The following is a 16,864-nucleotide window of genomic DNA, read 5'->3' on the forward strand; positions in this document are numbered from 1 at the left end:
CCGACAGTCTTTTCAGGTGAGGCAGAGGTTCACTTGCACCTCCTCCACCCTCACCTACTGTATCTGCTGTTGTCGGTATGGGCTCCTCTACATCGTCGAGGCCAAACGCAGACTGGGCGATGGTTTCGCTGAACACCTTCACTCAGTCCGCCTGGGCCTACCCGATCTCCCGGTTGCCAAACATTTCAACTCCCCCCTCCCATTCCCACACTGGCCTTTCTGTGAATCTTCTGCCTCTATTTTACACCTGGACTTTTAGGCTTTGCCTCTATAAATGCTGCAATATCCAGATAGTTTCCGGATGCTTGGCCTTTCAAGTTTATATTGACAAAGGTCATTTTCAGATAATTATCTAGTCAACATAATGCCACGATAAAGTCTGCACACAGAAACCACAGATACAAATAACTGTTTATACATCACAAGATAAATAATTGCACAAACACAAACCACACAGGCAAATCTGAACACACGAACCACAGAATAAAGTACACACAACATACATATAAACAGTTATATTTATACACAGCCCACCACAGACAGATAATTGTACACATGTAGAACACATGTCTTTATGTTTACAAATGGAACATAGATAATTACACACAGAGAAGGATATAATTATGTATAGTTATTCCACACCTAACATATATAACAGTCCACACATCAGTCTGAAGAAGGGTCTCAACCCGAAACGTCACCCATTCATTCTCTCCCGAGATGCTGCCTGACCCGCTGAGTTACTCCAGCATTTTGTGTCTACCTTCGATTTAAACCAGCGTCTGCCGTTTTTTTCCTACACAGTACACACATGTATCGGTGACCCTTGGGCTATCTTTGATCGGACTTTACTGGCTTCACCTTGCACTAAACGTTATTCCCATATCATGTATCTGTACACTGTAAATGGCTCAATTGTAATCATGTATTGTCTTTCCGCTGGCTGGTTAGCACGGAACAAAAGCTTTTCACTGAACCTCGGTACAGGTGACAAATAAACTAAACTGAACTGAACTGAACTGTATAAAATAACTAAACACATGTACACATAAAACAATGCACACATATTAATTTTCTACACACAACATACATAGTTGCACATACTACAGAGTTAATTGCATGCACAACACAAGAAGCTCGACGTATAATTGGTTACACGCACACATTGTTCACATCTGGGCACCACGGTGGCGCAGCGGTAGAGTTGCTGCCTCACAGCGCTTGCAGCGCCGGAGACCCGGGTTCGATCCCGACTACGGGCGCTGTCTGTACGGAGTTTGCACGTTCTCCCCGTGACCGGTTTTCTCTGAGATCTTTGGTTTTCTGCCACACTCCAAAGACGTACAGGTTTGTGGGTTAATTGACTGAGTAAATGTAAAAATTGTCCCTAGTGTGCGTAGGATAGTGTTAATGTGCGGGGATCGCTGGTCGGCGCGGACTCGGTGGGCCGAAGGGCCTGTTTCCGCGCTGTATCTCTAAATTATCCCAATTTCCAGGAGATGTTCCTTGAAATTCTGCTACTTCTCAAATTGTGCTCACAGTTCAGCCCAAGCAGAGTTCAAATGAGGATGTTTGTACCCCTGACAATTCTCCACAGACCTGATTCATTGCCTCAGCACTCTGATCCAGTCACCACCAACATATTGGTGCGGTGGGTAGTGCTGCTGCCCCGCAGCACCAGAGACCCAGGTTCGATCCTGACCTTGGGTGCTGGCCATGAGTGGAGTTTACACGTTCTCTCTGTGACCGCGTGGGTTTCCTCTGGGTGCTCCGGTTTTCGCCCACATCCCAATGACGTGCGAGTTTGTAGGCTGACTGGCCTCTGTAACATCGCCTCTAACGTGGACGAAAACATGGGATGACATAGAACCAGGGTGAATGGTTGGCATAGACTCAGAGGGCCGAAGGGCCTGTGTCCATGCTGTATCTTTCAATCCAATGTGGGTGGGGCTGTGATCAGGTTTCACGTTTTCTCAGGAACAGTTTCTTCCCCTCTGTTGTGAGCCTCCTCAACCATTCTTCCACAAGCTAGGGCACTGTCCGATTCACCTCTACCCCATTGCGGACATTGGACTTTGTCTATGGGACTGATGCGCTACAATGCTGAGAACTATATTCTGCACTCTATCTCCCCCTTTGCTCTACCTGTTGTATTTGAGTTTGAATTGACTGCACCTATGTGTAGTATTATCTGATCAGATAGCATAGCATGCAAAACAAAGCAGAGAAGGAATGGGTGATGTTTCGGGTCGAGACCCTTCTTCAGACTGATGTCAGGGGGGCGGGACAAAGGAAGGATATAGGTGGAGACAGGATGACAGAGGGAGAACTGGGAAGGGGGAGGGGAAGAGAGGGACAGTTCCAACTGTGGCCCCATGCGTTTAGGTAATCGGTAGGGTTGCTATGTGTCCCGTATTAGCCGGGACATCCCGTATATTGGGCTAAATTGGTATGTCCCGTATGGGACCGCCCTTGTCCCGTATTAGTAGGGTTGTCAACTTCCTCACTCCCACATAAGGGTTAAAGGGTGACGTCACCGCCCCGCGCCCCAAGTGACCTCACCCAGCCAGCGGCCACGTGCTCCCGCTCCACCAATGGCGGCCGCTGGCTGGGTGAGATCACGTGGGGCGCGGGGCGGTGACATCACCTTGTCCCGTATTTGGGAGTGAGGAAGTTGGCAACCCTAGTAATCGGCCACATGTACTGGACGCACTCCAGACATGACCCGGTGTTTGGCTGGACAAGAGTCCAGCGGCATATCAAGCTACTGAACATTGCGATAAGCACATGCAACCACTTAGTACATTGCAAAGAGTGATGATTACAACAGCACTAGCAGCCCTCTCATTCATCTCCGTCCGTCTGAAGTCTGGCCAACTTTCCATCCTGTATAAACAAGTGTTCAGCCAATCTGCTAACAAGTTTTTAAGACTACCTTCGATCGTCCCCAGAACTGCAACCTTCACTTCCACCTCATCTCAGTAACAGTGACCAAGAATCCTGTCTGACTTTACAAAGGTGCTGGCGGAGAGGAACATCATCAATGGAGGGTGGCCCCGCGGCGCAGCGGGTAGAGCCGCTGCCTCACAGCGCCAGAGACCCGGGTTCAATCCTGACCGCGGGTGCTGCCTGTGTGGAGTCTGCACGTTCTCCCTGTGACCGCGTGGGTTTCCTCCGGGTGCTCCGGTTTCCTCCCACATCCCACAACGTCAATTGGCTTCTGTAAATTGAGTGGGTGTGAAACTGGGATAACATTTTTTTAATGTTTAGTTTAGTTTAGAGATACAGAGGGGAAGCAGGCCCTTCGGCCCACCTGGACCAGCGATCCCCGCACACTAGAACCATCCTACACCGGGACAGTTTACAACCAAAGCTAATTAACCTACAATCCTGTACGTCTTTGGATCGTGGGAGGAAACCGGAGCTCCCGAAGAAAACCCACGTGGTCACGGGGAGAACGTACAAAATCTGTACAGACAGCGCCCGTAGTCAGGATTGAACCTGCGCTGTTAGGCAGCAACTCTACCGCTGCGCCACCGTGCTGCCCAGAACCTAGAACTAGTGCGAACGTGTGATCGATGGTCGGTGTGGACTCGGTGGGATGAAGGTTTTTTTTCCATGCTGCATCTCTAATCTAAAGTAAAACTCAGCTAGACTGCCAAGAGTGGATTGCAAACTGCTGGCGGGTCTGATCAAGCAAAAGTAACTCCATGTTCACTCACTCACTCAAGTGGCTCAGTCAGAATTGAAGCTCCTTTCGTTTTTACGTGGAGCTAATGACGAGACTAAAGATTGATCCACAAACTGGCAGCCTTGCATACAAATATGATACACTCCCCAGGAAACTTTCAAGAGTTGTTCTGGAATCAATGTCCTTTCACAAGCACAATGAAATCAATCAATTATCCGCAGGGGATTTATTACACATCCTGTGGCGTCTGTGGACAAAACCAGTATCAAGGTCCCTTATGCTGAAAAGAATATACAAAAGTAAGCAAGGTTCTTATTTATAAGAATAATATATAAAATAATGTATTAGATTCCGGTGGAGGACAAAGAAAGGAGGAGATTGAACTTGTTTTCGCCTTCCATCACAGTGAGGAATGTGGAGGAGGCCACTGTGGTGGACGTTCATGTTAAAATGTATTGTGTGTGTCCTGTGTCCAGTGTGACTGTGTGGCAAATGAAATTCCTCGTATGTTGCAAAACATACTTGGCTAATAAAGTATGATTGTGATTATGATCACGATAATATATAAAATATGAAGGAATGCAAGATTCTTATTTATAAGAATAATATAAAAAATAATATAAAAGAATGCAAGATTCTTATTTATAAGAATAATATATAAATATATAAAAGAATGCAAGATCCTTATTTATAAGAATAATATATAAAAATATAAAAGAATGCAAGATCCTTACTCGTATATTAAGTACAGATGTTAATACGAATGCAACAGAAATAACCATCAACTCGGTGCCAGAAAGTTTAACAGAACATTTTCCCCTGTATATTTTACTGTAATATTTTTGCCAAATTGGACCATCAGTGGATTGTGAATTTTGGTCATTTCGGCGTGTGGAGGTAGCCACACGAGGCACGGGTCAGTGTTTCCTCCCACACCCCACAGACGTGCAGGTTTGTAAGCTAAATGGCTCGGTGTAAATGTAAATAGTCTCTCGTGCGTGTAGGATGGTGTCAGTGTGCGGGGATCGCTGGTCGGCGCGGACCCGGTGGGCCTGTTTCTGCGCTGTTTCTCCACAGTACCTGGAGTACTCAGTCCAGTTGCCAAACACTTTAACTGCCCCTCCCATTCCCAATCTGACCTTTCTGTCCAGGGCCTCTTCCATTGTCAGAGTGAGGCCAAACGCAAATTGGAGGAACAGCACCTCAGATTTCGCTTGGGCAGCTTACACCCAGGCTGCATGATTTATTGATTTCTTTAACCCTTGCCTCCCCTCTCTCTCCATCCCTCCCCCACCCAAGTCTTTGTATTATTTTCAAAATCGTCTTGTTGAGTCTCATTGTCTGTAACTCGTTTTCACCTAGCCCACAGCTAACAGTGGCCTATTTCCTTTATCATCGTCACCTTTTTTTGCATATCTTTTATTCATTTGTTCTATATCCCTCTACATCACCGTCTGTATCTCTCGTTTCCCTTTCCACTGACTCTCAGTCTGAAGAAGGGTCTGGACCCGAAATGTCACCCTTTCCTTCTCTCCAGGGATGCTGCCTGACCCGCTGAGTTACTCCAACTCTTTGTGTCTCTCTTCGGTTTAAAGCAGCATCTGCAGTTCCTTCCTAAACAAACATCAGTTTTGGCTGCGTCTAAGATCCTGACCTGAATTCTCTGATCTCTTCAGTTCGATAGTCATTGGCCAAGTAACAGCAGTATAACAGGGCGGTGAATTGGATCCCTAGTAACCAGCTGGGAAGGCCGAGCTCACATTCCCACAGTTAGCAAATGGGAACAAGATAATGGGTTTCGCTAATGTTACAGAAATAATTTGTTCCGTGCCACAGATGCATTTGTGGTGTTGTGAGATGCCTCATGTTTCATGGCTTGGTTCTTTGTAACAATTATTTGGTTTAATGTAAGACAGATGTTTGTGTTGAGGAATAGTTGGACGAGATCTGACTGATCAGCACCAGATCAATAAGATAAAGATGCTTTTGCATGTTGGACTGCTTTCAATAAAGTGTTCTGCTTTTGAAAAGAAAGATAGGTTGGGGTAAACACAGAGTGGACTTTGCTGTAAAGATATCTTATGGCAGACACGCTATGAATATTGATTTCTCTAGCTTCAAGTAACCCTTGCATCCCCTCCCTCTCCGTCCCTGGTCGTCCGACTAGCTTTACTGTTGTCCTGTTGAGTTCCACTGCCTGCATTAACTCGTTATCACCTACCCCACAGCCAACAATGGACCATTGTGGGCTCCACATTTCCCATTAACTCGTTATCACCTACCCCACAGCCAACAATGGACCATTGTGGGCGCCACATTTCCTTGATTATCGTGGCTTTCTGCATATTTTAATTTAGTTTCGAGATACAGCGCGGAAACAGGCCCTTCGGCCCACCAGGTCCATGCCGACCAGTGATCCCCGCATATTAACACTATCCTACACACATTAGGGACAATGTTTACATTTACCAAGCCAATTAACCTACAAACCTGTACGTCTTTGGAGTGTGGGAGGAAACCGAATATCTCGGAGAAAACCCACGCGGATCACGGGGAGAACGTACAAACTCCGTACATACAGCACCAGTAGTCGGGATCGAACCCGAGTCTCCGGCGCTGCATTCGCTGTAAGGCAGCAACTCTACCGCTGCACCACCGAGCCGCCCCTTTCATTTGACCAAAGTAGGTCTACATCTTTCGTTCCCTTTCCCCCCTGACACCTTAATCTGAAGAAGGGTCTCAACCTGAAACATCACCTACTCCTTTTCTCCACAGATGCTGCCTGACCCACTGAGTTATGCCAGCATTTTTGTGCAATCAATCAATCAATCAATCAATCCAATCAAATCAATCAATCAATCAATCAATCAATCAATCAATCGATCAATCAATCAATCAAATAAATAATCAATCAATCGGATATTTCCTTAGCTTTATATCTTTAGATTAGCCACTGGACAGGGGAATGTTAAAAATAAATCTGAGTGTTCTTTCTTGGTCATGTTGGACACACATTAAAGGCCAGTGTTTAGCACTGCAATTAGAAATAAGAAAATGGGAATATCCGATGTGCAGCTGAATGAAAACTAAATCCATCAGCATTTACGTTGTTCTCACTAACTCGTGCCACATCACGCTGTACTGAAAGACATTTCCACCCCCTGCTCTGTAGAACTGGAGCCAGCATCCCAAACATTAATGTTGATCGCAGCCTTTGTGCTGAAGATCGCATTACTGGACAACGACAATGGAAAAATGTGTAGGAAAACAACTGTAGATGCTGGTTTAAATCGAAGGGAGACACAAAAAATGCCGGAGTTACTCAGCGGGTCAGGCAGCATCTCTGGAGAGAAGGAATGGGTGACGTTTCAGGTCGATACACTTGGGTCTCTAGGGGAAATCAAGAACCTGAGGACGTAGGTTCAGGGTGAGGGGCAAAAGATTTAATAGTAACCTGAGGGGCAACCTCTTTAATAAAAAGGGTGGTAGGTATATGAAATGAACTGCAGGGGAGGTAGTTGAGGCAGTGCAACATTTGGACGGGTACATGGATAGGATAGGTTTACAGGGATATGGGCCGAAGGCACGCAGGTTGGACTAGTTGGTCGGTGTGGGCAAGTTGGGCTGAAGGGCCTGCTTCAATGCTGTATGACTGTAAGACAGCTCGCCAGCACCTCCTCAAGGGCAGTGAGGGATGTGCAATTAAATGTCACAGCTGCAGCCTGTGAAACCCACATCCCTTCAAAGAATATATTAAAAGAATTACTACTTGATTGAATTGATTGAAAAATACAGCATGGAAACAGGCCCTTCGGCCCACCAGGTCCATGCCGACCTTCAATCACCTGCTCACACTAGTTGTGTGTTAGCGTTGGCATCCATTCCCGACACACTGGGGCCAGTTTACAGAGGGCCAATTAACCTGCAGTCCCCACACGCCTTTGGGATGTGGGAGGAAACACGACGCGGTCACGGAGAGAACGTGCAAACTCCACACAGACAGCACCCGAAGTCAGGATGGAGCCTGGGTCTCTGGCGCTGTGAGGCAGCAGCTCTACCCGCTGTGTCGCCCATTTCCGGTCACTGCCTTCCATGTTCTCCCTATCACGGAGTACTTTTTTCCTGGATTCCCTATTAGATTGGCGTGTAGCCCGACAACAATCCTGGAGGATTCTGTTCCAAGTTTGCAAACTGGCTGCTGCCACGTCGGCTCATTGTTTCTGGGCCAGCGCTGGGCCAGTGATCCGCCCTCTCACAGGGGCCTCTGCTCAACCCGTCAGCCCAGCCCGGCCTTGTCCGCATCGATCACATGTTCACCCTCGCTCCATGTTATCCCACATTCCCATCCCACTCCCTACACACTAGGGGGCAATTAACCTACAATCCCCGCAAGTCTTTGGGCTGTGGGATGAAACCCGAGCACCCGGAGGAAACCCTCGTGGTCACAAGGAGAACATAGGCCTGGATAGAGTGGGTGTGAAGAAGATGTTTCCACTAGTGGGAGAGTCTAGGACTAGAGGGCATAGCCTCAGAATAAAAGGACGTACCTTTAGGAAGTTGAGGAGGAATTTCTTTAGTCAGAGGGTGGTGAATCTGTGGAACTCATTGCCAGACAAGGCTGTGGAGGCCAAGTTAATGGAACATTTTAAGGCAGAGATAGATAGATTCTTGATTAGTACGGGTGTCAGGGGTTATGGGGAGAAGGCAGGTGAATGGGGTTAAGAGGGAGAGATAGATCAGCCATGATTGAATGGCGGAGTAGAATTGATGGGCCGAATGGCCTAATTTTGCTCCTATCACATGACCTGGGTCTCAGTAGATTAGCCACGGGTTGATATGGCTGTACTTTCAGCGTGAGTTAGTACTCGGTCTAAGCTGCAACCTTACCTCATCCCCATTACGCAAACAATATTGAAATCTCTGACAGCTCTCAGACCACGATCGCCTGTGTTCAGTTGTGGGAAAACATTTGTGCGTGCGGACTGCTAAGTGCGTTCATTCAAGGCCCTTCCAGCTCATTCGCTGAGGGCTGGTTGCTGATAGAAAGGGGATCATTGTCTCTACTGTGGGACTGGGTTTGGATACTGGCTCTAAGAGGCAGAGGGATACAACTGCAGGCATTGCCAAAATTAAACACTTATTTTCTTATGAAAGAAAAGATTTCTTTATTATAAAAAAAAGAGTTGCAATTTGGACGGCAAATGTACCACCCCCTGAATCCCTCTGTTCAGCCCAGAACCATCCACGTGAACCATCTGAATCATCCGACCAACAACCAGAGAGCAGCCCCGAGCTACGATTGGCCTCTTTGGAGACCCTCGGGCTCTTTGATGGGACTTGATCGGGCTTCATCTTGCAATAACATTATTCACATTATTCCCTTTATCATGTATCTGTACATTGTGGATGGCTCATGTGTCGTCTTTCCGCTGACTAGTTAGCACGCAACAAAAGTTTTTCACCGTACCTCAGTGCACGTGACAATGAACTAAACTCAAACTAGGAGTGGTGGTAGTCTGATCAACAGTGTGGAAATGGCTCCTCTGTCTCAACGCCAGATACAGATAATGGGAGTAAGATGTTTTGCAAATGTCACAGAGTAGCACGAGGGTTTAATAGCCACGTGAACTGCAACAGAACAGTGCAATTCTTACTTGCAGCAGCATAACAGACCTGTAAACGCAGTGGTTAGTTTAGTTTAACGACACAGCGTGGAAACGGGCCCTTCGGCCCACCGAGTCCATGCCAACCGTCGATCACACTAGTTCTATGTTAACCCACTTTCCCATCCACTCCCTAATAATAATAATAATAATAATAATATTATTATTACACACTCAGGACAATTTACAGAGGACCATTTAACCTGCAAACCCGCACGAGGAGGCCCATCACAGAAAGGACAGACTGGGAGTGGGAGGGGGAGTTGAAGTGCTCAGCCACCGGGAGATCAGGATATACAAGGAATTTGCTTTGATGCTTTGCTCACAAGTAACAACACGACATACAGTAAACAACTAAGAATAAAACATTATAATTAAGAAACAGTTAGACAGGTACAAGGATATGATTGGTTTGGAGGGATATGGACAAACGCGGGCAGGTGGGAGTAGTGTAGCTAGGCCAGGTATCACAAAATGCTGGAGTAACTCAGCAGGTCAGGCAGCATCTCAGGAGAGAAGGAATGGGTGACGTTTCGGGACCCATTCGTTCTCTCCTGAGATGCTGCCTGGCCGGCTGAGTCACTCCAGCATTTTGTGATACCTTCGATTTGTACCAGCATCTGCAGCTATTTTCCTACACTAGTGTAGCTGGGACGTGTTGGCCGGTGTGGGCAAGTTGGGCCGAATGGCCAATTTCCACCCCATATCACTCGAAGAATGTCGTAAGGACATCTCAGGAATGATTTATAAAATGTTTATCTTTACAGAAAAGTGGGGAAATATAAAATATTGAAAGAGATAAAAGATACAGAATAGAAACAGGCTCTTTGGCCCACCGAGACCACGCCGACCATCGATCACATGTTCACATGCTCGATGTTATCTTGCTTTCTCATAAGATTTTCATTCCAGCACGATTTTCTCTGCAGTTTATATACAAAGGGAATATTGTATCTTTATGTAACTGTATCAGGCAGTTAATTGTACAGATATTGTCCCTGGGAATCAAACTCAGTAACGTTATTGAAGGACGAGGTTTTAAAAAATATTTTTTTAAATGCCACCGTCTTGACTCACTGAACTGATCAAAGTGAGCCTGGCTGCTTTTAGATTATTTAGAAAGACGAGAGGGGATCTTATCAAAACGTATAAGATTATTAAGGGGTTGGACACGTTAGAGGCAGGAAAAATGTTCCCAATGTTGGGGGAGTCCAGAACCAGGGGCCACAGTTTAAGAATAAGGGGTAGGCCATTTGGAACGGAGATGAGGAAAAAAAAATTCAGTCAGAGAGTTGTGAATCTGTGGAATTCTCTGCCTCAGAAGGCAGTGGAGGCCAATTCTCTGAATGCATTCAAGAGAGAGCTAGATAGAGCTCTTAAGGGTAGCGGAGCCAGGGGGTATGGGGAGAAGGCAAGGAAAGAGGTACTGATTGGGAATGATCAGCCATGATCACATTGAATGGCGGTGCTGGCTCGAAGGGCCGAATGGCCTAATCCTGCACCTATTGTCTATTGTAACCAACTCCACTCTGACAAACCTAGACTTGTTTTTATTTTTCTGAATCTTTATTTTATTCTGACAGCGCAGAGGAAGATCGCCAGTAGTTCTCTTCATTCAGGGGTTTATGGGGAGAAGGCAGGAGAATGGGATTGAGAGGGAGAGATGGATCAGCCACGATTGAATGGCGGAGCAGGCTTGATGGGCCGAAGGGCCTAATTCTTCTCCGATCACTGCTTGTCTGGAGCACTGGGTTTGCAAGGAAGTCACTCACCTTGTCCAGCTTGGCCTCGATCTCCACCACATCCGTCTCCACCTCCTCGATCGTCGCCCTGCAACGCAAACAGAGACGTCAGCGACAAGCTCAGCCACGGACGCACCGGCGCCCACCGAAACCCACCGGCACCCATCGGCACCCACCGCACTTCCAATGACGCTCTATTGTAGGGTTGCCAACTTCCTCACTCCCAAATACGTGACAAAGGGTGACGTCACCGCCCCGCGCGCCCCAGGTGACCTCACCCAGCCAGCGGCCACGTGCTCCCGCTCCACCAATGGCGGCCGCCCGGGATAACATAGAACTAGTGTGAACGGGTGAAGGATGGTCAGGGTGGACTCAGTGGGCCGAAGGGCCTGTTTCCTTGCTGTATCTTTCAATCGATCAAAAGGTGGTCGTGGGCTGAAGGCCTGGGTGAGGGGGGGGGGGGGGAGGGGGGGTCAAGGGGCAGGTGACCCCCAAGCCTCAGCATTTAGAGAGGGGGGGGTTACTCCAGTACATCATTCTGCCCCAGACAGCACCCTGGATGGACCGGGTGGTGGATTATTTAGCCGGAGTTGGCATCGGCATTTTCAGTGTGTAGAGATACAGCAGGGATAGAGCCCCTTCGGCCCATCGAGCTTTCCCATCCCTGCAGCGTCCTGCAACATCGCCTCTGCATCCTCCACCATAGTCAAGGACCTCTCCTCCCCTCTCCCATTGTGCCAGAAGTACAGAAGTGTGAAAATGCACACCTCCAGATACAGGGACACTTTCTTCCCAGCTGTTATCAGACAACTAAACCATCGCTTCAACACCTAGAGAGCCATCCTGAGCAACCATCTATCTCATTGGAGACCTTCGGACAATCTTTGCACATCATCCAGCCACTGGAAAGTCCATACACCATTATAATCGAACTGTCCATGGTGTACAGTTACAGGATAAAGGGAACAGCGTTTAGTGCAAGATAAAGTCTCAGTAAAGTCCGATTAAAGGGAGTCCAAGGGTCTCCAATGAGGTAGATGGGTCAGGACTGCTTCAGGAAAAAAGATTGGCCGCAGTAAGAAGATGATGAAAGAATCAACCTTGTTAACATTAAGTGATGAGAACGGGTGTCAGGGGTTGTGTGGAGAAGGCAGGAGAATGTGTGGTTAAGAGGGACGGATGGATCGACCATGAATGAATGGCGGAGTGGACTTGATGGGCCGAATGGCCTAATTGTGCTTTGAGAACTGATGAAGTGGGCAGAATGACTTTTAACAAAGTAACATCTCTCCTTTCCCTCTCCACTGACTCTCAGTCTGAAGAAGGATCTCGACCTGAATCACCAACTGTTCTTTCTCTCCAGCCGAACAGTGAAAGACGTGTAATTTAACTAATGTCACGTCCCCCCCGGGCTGGACCTGATACACCTGGTGACGGGGATGTTTCCATGCTGGGAGCAGGCACCTGCTGTTACTGGAGTAGCCTGGGGATTCAGTTACTCTGCCTCCCATTCCACACGGGATGCTTCTCAAAGGTGATCCGATCTGCCTCTCTTTCTTTAGGTCGGGCAAATGATTCCAACTACAAGGTTTTAAGCAGCCATTAGCCGGCTAGACAGGGGTTTGACTAAACGTTGACGTGCACACAGTACATTGAACCTCTGAAGACTTTAAACGGGGCATGATGACTCGAGCTGGCACTGACTGAAAGGCCACGCATTAATGAAAGGTGTAGGGAGGAATGGCAGACGCTGGTTTAAACCAGAGACCCCGAGACCCGAAATGTCACCCATTCCTTCTCTCCAGGGATGCTGACTGTCCCGTTGAGTTACTCCAGCCTTTTGTGTCTATCTTTGGTTTAAAAAACATGGGTCTCGACCCGAAATGTCAGCCATTCCTTCTCTCCAGGGATGCTGCCTGTCCCGCTGAGTTACTCCAGTTTTTGTGTCTATCCTTGCGCCAATGAAAGGGTTCAGGTGACATGTGTGACAGGGGCAAGGTGCACACAGCTTACACACAGCTGATGAGTGCCGGGATCGGGTTACACTCATGAAGTCATTCCCTTCGCTCCAGTTCCTCACCTGCTTCACCCACGGCAAAGACTCACACGGGCAGTGGCAATAGGTAGGAGCCAGCGATCAAAAACGCTCAGATTGCATTGCTAAAGGGAAGGAAGTTATCCAGCAGTGCAGCACGGCAACAGGCCCTTCGGCCCGCAATGTCCATGATGCCAAGTCCAACTCTTATCTGCCTGCACATGATCCACATGCCACCGTATTGACCATCGATTGCCTATTCACACTAGTTCAATGTTATCCCACTTTCTCATCCACTGCCCACACACTCTGAGCAATCTTACAGAGGCCAACTAACCTACAAACCTGCATGGGGCGTCACGGTGGTGCAGCGGTAGAGTTGCTGCCTCACAGCGCCAGAGACCCGGGTGCGATCCCGACTACGGGTGCTGTCTGTACGGAGTTTGCACGTTCTCCCCGTGACATGCGTGGGTCTTCTCCAGGTGCTCCGGTTTCCTCCCACACTCCAAAGACGTGCAAGTTTGTAGTTTTGGTTTAGTTTAGTTTATTGTCATGTGTACCGAGGTCTGGTGAAAGGCTTTTAATTGGCTTTGGTAAGATTGTAAATTGTCCCTCGTGTGTGGGATAGAGCTAGTGTATGGGGAGATCGCAGGGAGAACGTGCAAACTCCACACGGACCGGGTCTGGCGGCAGCAGCTCTCCAATTGTGCTGCACTTATTGAGCATCCTGGGCATTGTAAATGCAGGAATGGGTCTGCACGTTCTCCCCGTGACTGCGTGGGTTTCCTCCGGGTGCTCCGGTTTCATCCCGCATACTCCAGACTTTAGAGATATAGCGAGGAAACAGGCCCTTCGGCCCACCGAGTCCATGCCAACCAGTGACCAAGAGGGTTCTGTTTAAATCTCAGCACAGTGGAGAGTCACATCTCCTCCAGCTGTGGCTCCTCACAGCGATGACTTCATCGAGGAAGGCAGCAATTTGTTCTGTGCACTGCTGCTAATCGCGTCAGAACTTGACAAACATCGAGGGCAGACGGACAGGGAGATCACAGAACTCACTCCCAGCATCTTCATAAACAGCTGTGCTTTGATATAATTACAGCACAGTGACCAAACCACTGTTATTATGTTAAAGCAATCCTCAGCCATTTTAGAATGCAGACTGCTATAACAATGACTTACAAGTATGTAGCGCCTTTAAATACCATTGGTTTTTACTCGAAACAACGTTTTACACGTGTTTGATTTGCGCGCTTTTAGAATTACGCACTTATCTAATTACTACCTAAGTTTAATTTGCTTGTTCCTATTTTCGGAATAACGTGTCAAGTTTATCCCTGGCCCCGTCTGCCAGTGTGGTTGTGGGCAGGGCTTGGCGCATATGTTTCATTTACGTGGTTTTTGATTTACCCGAACTTTTCAAGCAGGATAAAACTCGAGGTGCCTGTATATAAAACTACGAGAGGCATAGATAGGGTAGACAGTCAGAACCTTTCTCCCGTGGTGGAAATGGCAAAGACGAGAGGGCATAGCTTTAAAGTGAGAGGTGCAAAGTTCAAAGAAGATGTGCGGGGCGAGTTTTTGTTACACAGAGGGTGCTGGGTGCCTGGATCGTGATGTCAGGGGTGGTGGAGGCAGGTACGATGGTGGCATTTAAGGGGCTTTTGGATGGGCACATGGATATGCAGGGAATGATGAGAGTTGGTCTCGGCATCATTTTGGGCACAGAGATTGTGGGGTTGCCAACTTCCTCACTCCCAAATAAGGAACAAAAGGTGACATCACAACCCCACGCCCCACGTGACCTCACCCAGCCAGCGGCCACATGCTCCCGCTCCACCAATGGCGGACGCCCAGGCTGGGAGGCGGGTTGCTACGCAACCTCCGCTAGGCGGCGCCCAGGCCTCCGGGCCTACACTGTCCAGACCTACAGCGCCCCCGGGCCTAATACGGGACAAGGGCGGTCCCGTACAAGACAAACAAATTTAGGCCAATATATGGGATGTCCCGGCTAATATGCGACAGTTGGCAACCCTAGCCGAAGGGCCTATTCTTGTGCTGTACTGGTCTATTCCACATACTGTGGTGTGTGGGACCTGGGTGATGTGAGAGACATAATGGGATCAATTCAGTGATTTTTCAGTTTAGTTTAGTTTAGAGATACAGTGCGGAAACAGGCCCTTTGGCCCACCGAATCCACACCGACCAGCGATCCCCACACATTGACACAGATGGGGACAATTTACATTTATACCAAGCCAACTAACCTACAAACCCGCACGTCTTTGAAGTGTGGGAGGAAACCGAAGATCTCGGAGAAAATCGACACGGTCACGGGGAGAACGTACAAACTCCGTACAGACAGCACCCGTAGTCGGGATCTAACCCGGGTCTCTGGCGCTGTACGGCAGCAACTCTACCGCTGCGCCACCGTGACGCCCCTTTCTTCTCTTGGAAGAACATCCTCTTTGTCGGTCGGACTCCATGAGTTCCTGCTTCCCCCATCAGAGCCGACGGGCGGTTTCTGCAGCTTCGGTTACCTTTGCTAGAGGGGTGAGCTCTGCCCTTTGACCTCTGCATCCATCACATGACTTTGTGCTTCACTGTGGTCCGAGCAACACCTCATGACAGCCACAGATCTTACATCTACAGAACCTTCCAGAAACCACCATTGTTGTGGTGCAGAAGACATGGGCCTGACAACCGACATCTCTCAGTGCAATTTCAGACCATACTTTAGACTTCAGAGACACAGCGTAGAAACAGGCCCTTCGGCCCACCGAGTCCGCACCGACCAGCGATCACCCCGTACACTAGCACTAACCTACACACTAGGGACAATGTATAATTTTACCAAAGCCAATTAACCTACAAACACGTGTAGAAAGAAACCACAGATGCTGGTATAAACTGAAGATAGACACAAAGTGGTGGAGTAAATCAAAGGGTCAGGCAGCATCTCCGGAGAAAAAGGATGGGTGATGTTTCGGGTTCGAGACCCTTCTTCAGACCTTTTGAAGAAACGTCCTTACCCAAAACGCCACCCATCCTTTTTCTCCAAAAACGTTGCCTGACTCCAGCACTTTGTGTCTATCACACACGTGTACGTCTTTGGAGTGTGGGAGGAATCCGAAGCACCCACGGGAAAACTCACGAGGTCACGGGGGAACGCACAGTCTCCGTACAGACAGCACCCATAGTCAGGATCGAACCTGGGTCTCTGGCGCCGTAAGGCAGCAACTCTACCGCTGCGCCACCGTGCCGCCCCTATTGTGACAATGCAGACAGTAGGAAACACGGAGTCTGTCATGTAATGTGTCGTTAGACCCTCAGACCCCCAAGCGTTAGTGCAAAGCTTCTCAAAAACCCCACTTATTCCTCACTATAAGTGGGGGAGCAGACAAAAAAAAAGCAAGCTTGCTTCCAAAGCTGCATTTTGTATAAACAAAAGAAATTGTATTTTTTAAATCACAGCACTTGGCCTTTCCAAGCATTACTGAAGAAACAGCAGCCGAGATCAAGATTGACGTGAGGCAGCAGCATTACCCGCTGCGCCAATGGCCGCTCAGTAAGTCAGGATGGTTGGGAAGGACAAAGGCACAAAATGAATAAAAGATCTATTATTTCTTTCTTCTGTGTAATCTTAATTCACTGCCGTCTTAAATGCATTCAGCTGGCTATCAAGAGTGTTAGTTCTAATGTACTGATTAGGAACTGGAGAAGGGCTATTGAG

At 48.1% G+C, this 16,864-nt stretch overlaps 1 protein-coding gene across 5 annotated transcripts in view; it reads right to left on the reverse strand.

Moving 5' to 3' along the window:
• Positions 1-16,864, reverse strand: part of acap3a (ArfGAP with coiled-coil, ankyrin repeat and PH domains 3a) — a 178,774-nt gene that overhangs the window by 105,138 nt on the left and 56,772 nt on the right. For 4 of the 5 annotated variants that reach the window (XM_078425204.1, XM_078425200.1, XM_078425201.1 and 1 more), the window contains one exon: positions 11,127-11,184. The exons of the other annotated variant lie outside the window; for it this stretch is intronic. In XM_078425204.1, the coding sequence (XP_078281330.1) occupies positions 11,127-11,184 (58 nt within the window). The remainder of the gene's footprint in view (positions 1-11,126; positions 11,185-16,864) is intronic. 5 annotated transcript variants of the gene reach the window in all.

The sequence above is a fragment of the Rhinoraja longicauda genome, chromosome 30 (genome assembly GCF_053455715.1).
Source record: "Rhinoraja longicauda isolate Sanriku21f chromosome 30, sRhiLon1.1, whole genome shotgun sequence".
In the NCBI taxonomy this organism is placed as follows: Eukaryota; Metazoa; Chordata; class Chondrichthyes; order Rajiformes; family Arhynchobatidae; genus Rhinoraja; species Rhinoraja longicauda.